Raw genomic sequence first — 8,655 nt, 5'->3', positions numbered from 1 at the left:
TAAAAAAAAAGAACTATTATGCAATAAATCGTGCACCCATAATTTTCTACGTGGCAAATCAATAACTTTCTAAGTATTCATACACGATCATATCAATTAAGTTAAGACGTAATTTACTAGTAAAGCTAAGTTTTGAATTTCATATTATTTTTCTAATTATTAGTTTATTACGTCATAGCATGGTTGTTTAAATATGGGGAAATTGACTTTAATCTACCGTTAATTATCGTTTAACATAAGTTCAGAAACTAAGCGACGTCGTTTTGTCGAAAAGCGAAATTCCCAATTTATCTCCCTCAAATCCTTAATTTCTCATTTTATCTCCTTCTCTAACATTTCTCTAACTAATTTCCTTCATCATCTCTCTCTAGCAACATGAACCGTGCATTCCCTTCAATCTGTGGGTGCGTAGGAAGGATTACGAAGTTCACATCAAGCACTCAAGACAATCCCGGACGTCCCTTCTTTCGTTGTGAAACCAGAGGAGAGGTAAGTGAATTCCGTTTGTATTGATAGCATTATGTGTAATGTAACCTTGATTTTCATCATTTTAAAGGATCAGTTGTTCAAATGGGTAGAAGAAGCGATGCTTGAAGAGCTTGAAGATGTATTGCCTAAAGTTGAAGTCCATGAAACCGAGATAGAAAAAATGAAATATGAGATTGAAGAGTTGATGGAAATTGCTTTGAACAACAAAATCGAAATCCAGAAGAGCAAAGTTGTTATGAAATGTCTTGTGGTGTATGCTTGCATCGTTAGTGTTGCATCTGGTGCATATGTGCTCTACTAATGTGTCTTATGAAGTACTCCCTCCGTTTTTTATATTTGACGTTTTAGAGGAATTTTTTTTGTTCCAAATTATTTGACGTTTTCAATTTTCTATGTAAAATTTATTACTAATTAATGCTAGATGACCAATGATATTATAGTTTCTATTTTATTATTGGTTAAATTGTGATTAGGTAAACAACTAATGATGTTTTTTTATAAAATTAAATGTTTCTTAATCTATGTGCACAATCCTAAAGCGTCAAATATAAAAAAAAAAAAAACGGAGAGAGTATGTTCTAGTATGTTCTGGTTTCAGATTCCTTATGCTTATGTATTGTCTTTTGAAAATTTGAATGACTTTGTCTTTAGATGGTATGTAATGTATGAGATTATGGCTTTTTAAAACTTGAATGACTTTGTCTTGTGATTGAGTTGAGTTTGTGTTGTTATGTTTAGAAGTAAGAAAATGTGAGAGACTATGATTTTTGGTTGTTAAAAGAGTCATGACATGACCAAGACAAAGATAATAGACAGAAGACAAAGTATGGAAAAACATGTTTAATCGACAAAGACAAAGACAACATCTGAAACATAAAACATCCAAAAGAGAAAGCAAGTAAAGAGTCATTACAAGAGTCATTAAAAACATAAAGAAATGATTGTTCAAAAGAAACATCTTAAAACATAAAACGAGACTTGTACAACCCACAAACACCTCATCATAGTTGTGATCCTTGAGGCATCTCTTGTGATTGTTTTTGAGACATCCCTTGCGATGGTTGTGCCTAAACAAAAGAACAGTTAGTATAAAGTCTTCGTCATCCTCAACAAAAGAACATATCTCAACAATGTAAATGTACCTGTTGATAAAGTCTTGGGCGTCCTCTTGGCCTTTTAGGTGGTGGCTGAACAGTTGCATTTGAGCATGTACCTTCGTTGTGGTCTTCTTTAAGACAATTAGAATATGTCATCATGCACCTCTCTCGAGATAACTTTGTTGATGAAGAAGCTTCATTCTGACCTTTCTTTCTCTCATAGTTGCTTGGTCGACCACGGTTTCCTATTCTATATGGTGGTGGTAAGACCGGTAATCTATTAAGCTGAGGCCACAGCTTCATGCCTTGTACAGGTCTAATACCACGCGAGTATGTTAAACGCCACAAGTCAGCAGTGTAGTAGTTTGAAACATAAATACCAAACGTCAGCTTCTTCGCCATGATAACACATGAGGCATGGATACACAATATGCATGTCAATTGCCACTTTATACAACCGCAAGTTCTAGCAGCCATATCCACATATTACGTAGTACCACTATCATCTATCTCATTATTGTCTTCACAAGCAATATACCTTTTGCAATCCTTAGACTTCTCTTTAGTAGCTTCTATTTCCATATGTGCTCTCTTAGTGAATTGTGTCCTCAACCGTGAAGGTACAATAGCTCTTTTGACATTACAGACCATGCACTGTCTCCTTATATCTTCTAATAACTCAAGCAAAGGTTTTTTCTAGCTTCCATAATGGTCTTGTTGAAAGATTCACTAAGGTTGTTAAGGTTGTCATTACAATATGAGCCTATTGAAAAGTAAGCCCTAGACCATGCTACAGGGTTTGTCCTAAGTAGAGACTCATGCGCACCTGAACTATAAAGCCGAAGCGCTTTCAGATTCTCTTTGTAATCTCCTTCAGTGTAGCTGCGTGCTATTCTCCAAGACAGAATCTCTAGTTGAGGATCTTTGCTCTCTCTCTTCCAGTTGGCCAAAATGTGTCTTGCACACATTTGATGTTCAGCCTCTGGAAGCTCTTCTTTCACAGCATTCACCAGTCCCTGTAGAAACCGATACACAAACTTTGTTAGTATATTGAAGATCAAACAATATATAGATAACTCATATGTAATTCATACCTTTTGCTTGTCCGAGATTACGGTGATCCTATCACCATTTTCCAGTCCCAAATCAGCTTTTAGAAGCTTCACAAACCATTCCCAATTGATATTGTTCTCAATCTCGAACACAGCCCATGCAATTGGCACGATCCTATTATCTCCATCTCTTTCCACATCAGCTAATAGATGGATTTTGATATCCCACTTCAAAAAGGCACCATCTAACCCAATGATAGGCTTACAACTCTCTATCCAAGTGTGGGAACCGGAATTCACACCATCGAGATTTGTTAATCAGAGGAAAACCAAGCTAACCTAGCCTTCCCTGAAGGTCCCGGTTATCTGCTGGGCCATGCACAACACAATCAATATGAAAGAGTCAAAAGTAATAAATCGTAAAAGAGCGAAAAGAGAACAAAGAGGTCTTATTTCAGAATTCGCGTTTGAGCACGAACAACAGGTAAGATCCTAGGCCACGAGAGCTGTCGGTACGTTCGCTAGTCTAGCCACCTAAGTTCTAACCTAGTCGAGTCGCAGCTCGATAGTAAAAACGAAAAAATGCCTAAATTGCTCTAAGTATTAAGTTTGCTCTCAGAAAGCCCTCTCTTGCTCCTCGCCTTAAGCCCTCCTTATATACTCTCTCTAGGTCCGTTTACACCTTTTCCTGGGCCAGATTCGTTGCGAGACGGGCTTTTCCATTTTTCGTCACCCTTCATGATTATCTTCGGAAAGTTGACATTTATCTTTTTCTGCGAATAAAAAATAGACCGTCATATCAGCCTTAGGCTCAATCCTGTTCTAAAATCGTAAGTGGACCGTTTAGCCGCGGTTGAGGTCCCTTTTGAGCCGTTTTGGGACTTAGACGTTTCTACGATTTTTCCTAAGAAACAGCCGTTGGTTTTTCCAAAAGGATTCCAATTCCCCGTATAGTTAAGGCAACTGGTGTTCAAGCTAACCATAGCCGTTTTACAAGACATGCAGGAATCCATTTCGACGACCAAGTTTTTATAACTTTTCCCGAAGTCTTTCTTTGATAATCCTAAGCGAGACGAGACATGGGTATTGCATCCAAGGGCCCGAGGATTGTGTAACGGGAACTTAGACGAGGATGCACGGTTTCGGGATGGGAGGTCGGTCCTCGCCCATGGGCGAGGTGACCTCGGCGCGGGTTGTCCTCGCCCATGGCCGAGGTGACCTCGGCGCGGGTCTTCCTCGCCCATGGGCGAGGTGACCTTGGCGCGGGTCGTCCTCGCCCATGGGCGAGGTGACCTCGGCGCGGGTCGTCCACGCCCATGGGCGAGGTGACCTGGGTGCGGGTCGTCCTCGCCCATGGGCGAGGTGACCTGGGTGCGGGTCATCCTCGCCCATGGGGGAGGTAACCTAGGTGCGGGTCGTCCTCTCCCAGGGGCGAGGTGACCTCGGTTGAGACGGTCCTCGCTTACGATCGAGCCCTCATCCAGACTGATCCTCATTTCAACATTCCACGGTTCGCATCCGCGAAAAATTGTCTTTTACTTGTTAACCGTTTTCTGGGAATGTCTAGTTTTCAAGGATCGATCGAGAATTGGTTTTCCGGGAACTTTCCGGCATTGATTCCGTCGTGACCGGTTTTCACCCCAACAAGCGACAGCGCACTACGAATGCTTCGTAGCAAGTAAAGTAACCCTCCAAGGGACTACTAGCGCGCTCTCCTTGACAAGGAACCCGGAATTCCACCACATCCGAAATCTGATAGAACGACCGCATGATCTCGAGAAATTCGCTAGTACTCCGACTTGGTGCACCTTCCTCGACCGGGCGACGGTTCATGACCAGGAATGACTTCTCTTTGGGAGGCGTGATCGAACCATAACACGCCACCCACCATGCCTCCTCCTCGGCCGGGTCTACCGAATGAGGAACAAATTCTATCTTTGGCACAAGGAACTCTTCAGAAACGTTCGCGGGAGAGGACCCTTTCTTCGAACTCCTTTTCTTACTCGACATTTCGTGTTTTATTTCTAAGAATCAAGAAGGAAACGATAGAGAGAAAGAAAAAAGAAGAACAAATTTTTCAAGAAACCTCTCTATGAAAATGAGTAACTGTAAAGGTTGTGAAGAAGTTACCTCCCTTCTTATAGGCATGAGAAATTACTATTTACTTGCGGATTTTCGGACACAAACTTTGCGCAATTACACCAATCTCGTCCGAACTCGCCATACCGCACATTGGAATCTCACTAGAAATCCATGATCCTAACGAGCTGGGGGATAACTGTTGGGGTCAAAAACGGTTACGATGAAGTTAATATCCAAATCTCCGCAAAATACGAATATGTCTTTCCGCAACAAATCATGCTCAGTCAAGAAAACGTCGCAACGTATGTTCCCGAGATAAAGCTTCGTTCGAATTCAAACATAAGCCATCGGAAACATACCCAGACCAGTTACGTATAGGTCTGAGTATGACGATCGGAACACGGACGAACCAAGCTCGGTCATTACGCAACTACCGCACATGCACGCTGTCTGGTCGCTACGTAGCGACCGAACCCGAGCCAAAGCTCGGTCGCTACGTAGCGACCGAGCGTTCGTTCCGCTCGGTCGCTACGTAGGGACCGAGCTCGAGCCAAAGCTTGGTCGCTACGTAGCGACTGAGTGTCCGTTCCGCTTGGTCACTATGTAGCGACCGAGCTCGAGCCAAAGCTCGGTCGCTAGGTAGCAACCGAGCTCGAGCCAAGCTCGGTCGCTACGTAGCGACCGAGCGTCCATTCCGCTCGGTCACTACGTAGCGACCGAGCTCTTCCGAAACACCGATACGACATTAGTCCATGCATTCTCGTCTACCCTTCGATGCTATCTCCCGAAGACCGTAGCGAACCATTTCATGTTTCCCGCTATTCTAAGTCATCGATCAAACTTTACGGTAAAAACCGCGGAAAGTTCGTTCTTTATCGAAAGAAGCTGTAATAAACGCTTCGAGTCAGAAGACGGCCCAAAGGGACCTAAGACATGACTCGAGGCCCAACTTACGATTTCTTAACCAACAGCCCGTAAGCCGCATGACGGTTTACGCTTGGTTCGCAAAGGAAAGATAAATGTCAAGTTTCCGTGGATAAATACGAAATTTTAAGGATAATTACGAAGATCGGAAAAAATGGAATATCTCCATTTTTATGCTATAACGGCTTAAGGGCAGAAGAGGAAAAGCGCAAACCGACCTAGGAGCTAGTATATAAGGAGTCCTAGGCGAGAAGCATGGAAGAGGACTTTTCTCAGAGCAAACTTAGCACTTAGGGCAATTTGGCAACTTTCCGTTTTTGTTATTCGAGCTGCGACTCAATTAGGTTTAGCCGTCTTAGGGTTGTTAGAACTAGGAATCTCACCGACAGCTCTCGAGCCTAGGCTTATACCTTGTTGTAAACGCTCATACGCAAATTCGGAATAAGACTTCTCTTTGCTCTCTTTTTACGATTTCATATAATTTATCGTTGTTATCTCGTGTTCTGATTGCTTAGCGTGTGGTATTAGCAGATATCTGGGACCTCTGAGAAACTAGGGTTCTCCTACTTTCCTAATTTAAACGGAAATCGACAGTGCGAATTTTGGTTCCCACAGATTCTGGATCACTTTTTATGGAGCTCTTGGGAGCGTTTTGAGCTTTCTTAGCCCGCTTCGGGTTGACCGCAAGGGTGTTCTGAGTTTGTCTTAGTTTATGCTCGGCCAAGAAGCAGAGCCTAGACTGTTTCTGGCATCCCCAGATTACCGCTGTTCCGTTTGGAGTTGGGAACTTGATGCCAAGGTGGTAAGTCGACGGTACTGCTTTCATGGCATTGATCCAAGGAGTTCCCATGGTGACATTGTAGATGGCCGGGTTATCGACTACCGCGAAGTCAATTATTTTCGTCACCTCTTTACCCATCACTGGGAGTTTGATTGATACGAGGGTCATTGACGTTGCACCTGAGAAACCGGTGAGAGGTTTTGGTTCCGGGACGACTTCTCGAAGTTCGATGTTCATCCTCCGGAGGGTATCGCGGAAGATGACGTTGACTGTGCTTCCCGTGTCGATAAGGATCCTTCCCACTTCCAGGTCTCGAATTACCAGATCGATAACCAATGGGTCGCAGTGAAGTTTGTCGATTCTGATGGTTTCCTGCTCTTCGAAGACGATCGTATCGTTAGGGGCGTCGTCGGTTGGGGACCGAGCCATCCAGCTTGAACTCGTCTCAGCCTTCCGTCCATAAACTTTGATCGACGAGATCGAATCGTGATAGAATTCCGATCCCCCGATGATCATGCTCACACTTCGACGGTTGCTGTCGTTTCCTCTGTCATCCTGCCTCCTTCCTCGTTTCTCGCCTGGCTGATTTTCGCGGGTGTCAATTTCGGGGGACTCTTTATCAATTTTGGGAGGGCGATCGAAATCCAGGAGGAGGTTATTTATGCCTGTGACCTTCGAAATATTGCCGGCGAGGAGCTTTGCAGTAAGCCTTGCGCCGAAAACCTTGCAGTTCATAGTGGAATGACCTCTGGTCTGGTGGAACTCGTAGTAGGAATTATCCTTGAACTGGTTCCTGGTCTAGGTATTTCCGGAAGTCTTTCCCTGTTCGGAGTTGATAGCGTAATTATGCTCGCCCTGGAGATCTTCTCCCTTGTGGTGGACATACATGTCGTTACGAGGGCTTTTCCTTCTCGCGGACGCCTTCTGCGGGTTGTACTTCTGGGAGAGGACTTTCATCTCTTCTTCCATCATGATGAAGTCTGTTGCCTTGTGAAGAGCGTCCTGGATTGTTCTAGGTTTTTCAAGGGATATCCATTGCCGGAGTTTTGACCTGTACCAGAGAGTTTTCCGCAAAGCGTCGACTGCCACTTTGTCGCTGATTCCAGTGACTCTTGCCATTACCAGCTTGAACCTGTTCATGAATTCGCAGAGTGCTTCGTCTTCTCTTTGAGATAAACCCCAAAGGTCGACGTCTGAGGTTTCCCTGTCCATGAACATGGAATACTGTTTGAGGAACTCCGAGACGAGCTGACGGAAACTTCCGATGGAGTTTCGTTTCAGACGAGAAAACCATTTGAGCGCGGCTCCTTTGAGGTTTTCGACGAAGAGGTGGCAGTAGCCAGCGTCTCGTTCGCTTTCCTTGAGTTTGCACCTTCCCATCACGATCTGGAAAGACTGCAGATGCCCCTTCGGGTCGGTGGTGCCATCGTAGACGGGAATTTTGATCTTCCCAGGAAATGAGATGTTAGTTTCCATGATCCGGGCAGTGAACGGAGTTTTCCGCGCTTCCTCGAGAAGTCTGTCGATCTCGGGTGCAGCGCTTGTCGCGTGGTGAATCTGCGACTTTACCGCCTTGACTTCTACCGCAGTTTTTGCGATGTACTCGCGGAGATCATGGATCTCATCAGGATTTCTAGCAGCCTGTCGGCGTTGGCTGCTGTGGATCCGAGCCTGATTCTCGGCCAGTTCTTCCTGCTCTACCCAATAGAGGTTTTCTTCTTCCTCTGACATGGGTTTTTCGAACGACGCGTCCTATCGAGTGGACTTGCTTCGCGTTCTTCTCGGATGGACGTCGGCACCTCCGTCCGAGTGATCGGAATGGTCGCTTATGTCCAGATCGATCCGCTCGAAATTGCCTCCTTCGTTGCTCCCGGCGGGAGGTGGAAGGTTCTCCGCGGTCGGTTGTGCGTCTGGCGGGACTGTTTCGTCAGGGTTCTGACCTGAAGAATCCTTGTCTGCCCGTGTTGCCCGATCGCTCGGAGTCTCGAAATCGAGTCTTCTGCCGCTGCGGGCTCTTGTGGCCCCGCGCGGGTTTTTACTCTTGGCCTTCGCCATTAAGGTTTCCACCTGTTTTTCGAGAGAGGCCATGAGCTTTCCTTGTTCGTCCGACTTTTTCTGAGCAGAGGCGAACATTTCTTTCATCTGGTCCAGTATCACGGCGTTCGTAGTGACCGTGGATACGTTTCCAGCTGTAGTTCTTTCAGCGTTGGCATTGACGGAACTGTGGTTG

The 8,655-nt window shown here is 45.0% G+C and overlaps 2 protein-coding genes across 2 annotated transcripts; one reads left to right on the top strand and one right to left on the bottom strand.

Annotated features, from left to right (window-relative positions):
• The first annotated feature begins 375 nt into the window (after window positions 1–375).
• Window positions 376–790, top strand: LOC106428503 (uncharacterized protein At1g43920, Chloroplastic-like). Its single transcript, XM_013869269.1, has 2 exons — window positions 376–489; window positions 557–790. Exons 1-2 carry the CDS (start codon window positions 376–378, stop codon window positions 788–790), a joined length of 348 nt encoding a protein of 115 aa, XP_013724723.1.
• Window positions 791–7,223: 6,433 nt separating this feature from the next.
• Window positions 7,224–8,156, bottom strand: LOC125582449. Its single transcript, XM_048749166.1, has one exon. The coding sequence runs from the start codon at window positions 8,154–8,156 to the stop codon at window positions 7,224–7,226; it is 933 nt and encodes a 310-aa protein (XP_048605123.1).
• Window positions 8,157–8,655: the final 499 nt, after the last annotated feature.

The sequence above is a fragment of the Brassica napus genome, chromosome C2 (genome assembly GCF_020379485.1).
Source record: "Brassica napus cultivar Da-Ae chromosome C2, Da-Ae, whole genome shotgun sequence".
Classification (NCBI taxonomy): domain Eukaryota; kingdom Viridiplantae; phylum Streptophyta; class Magnoliopsida; order Brassicales; family Brassicaceae; genus Brassica; species Brassica napus.
This window is presented reverse-complemented; position numbering and strand designations above follow the sequence as displayed.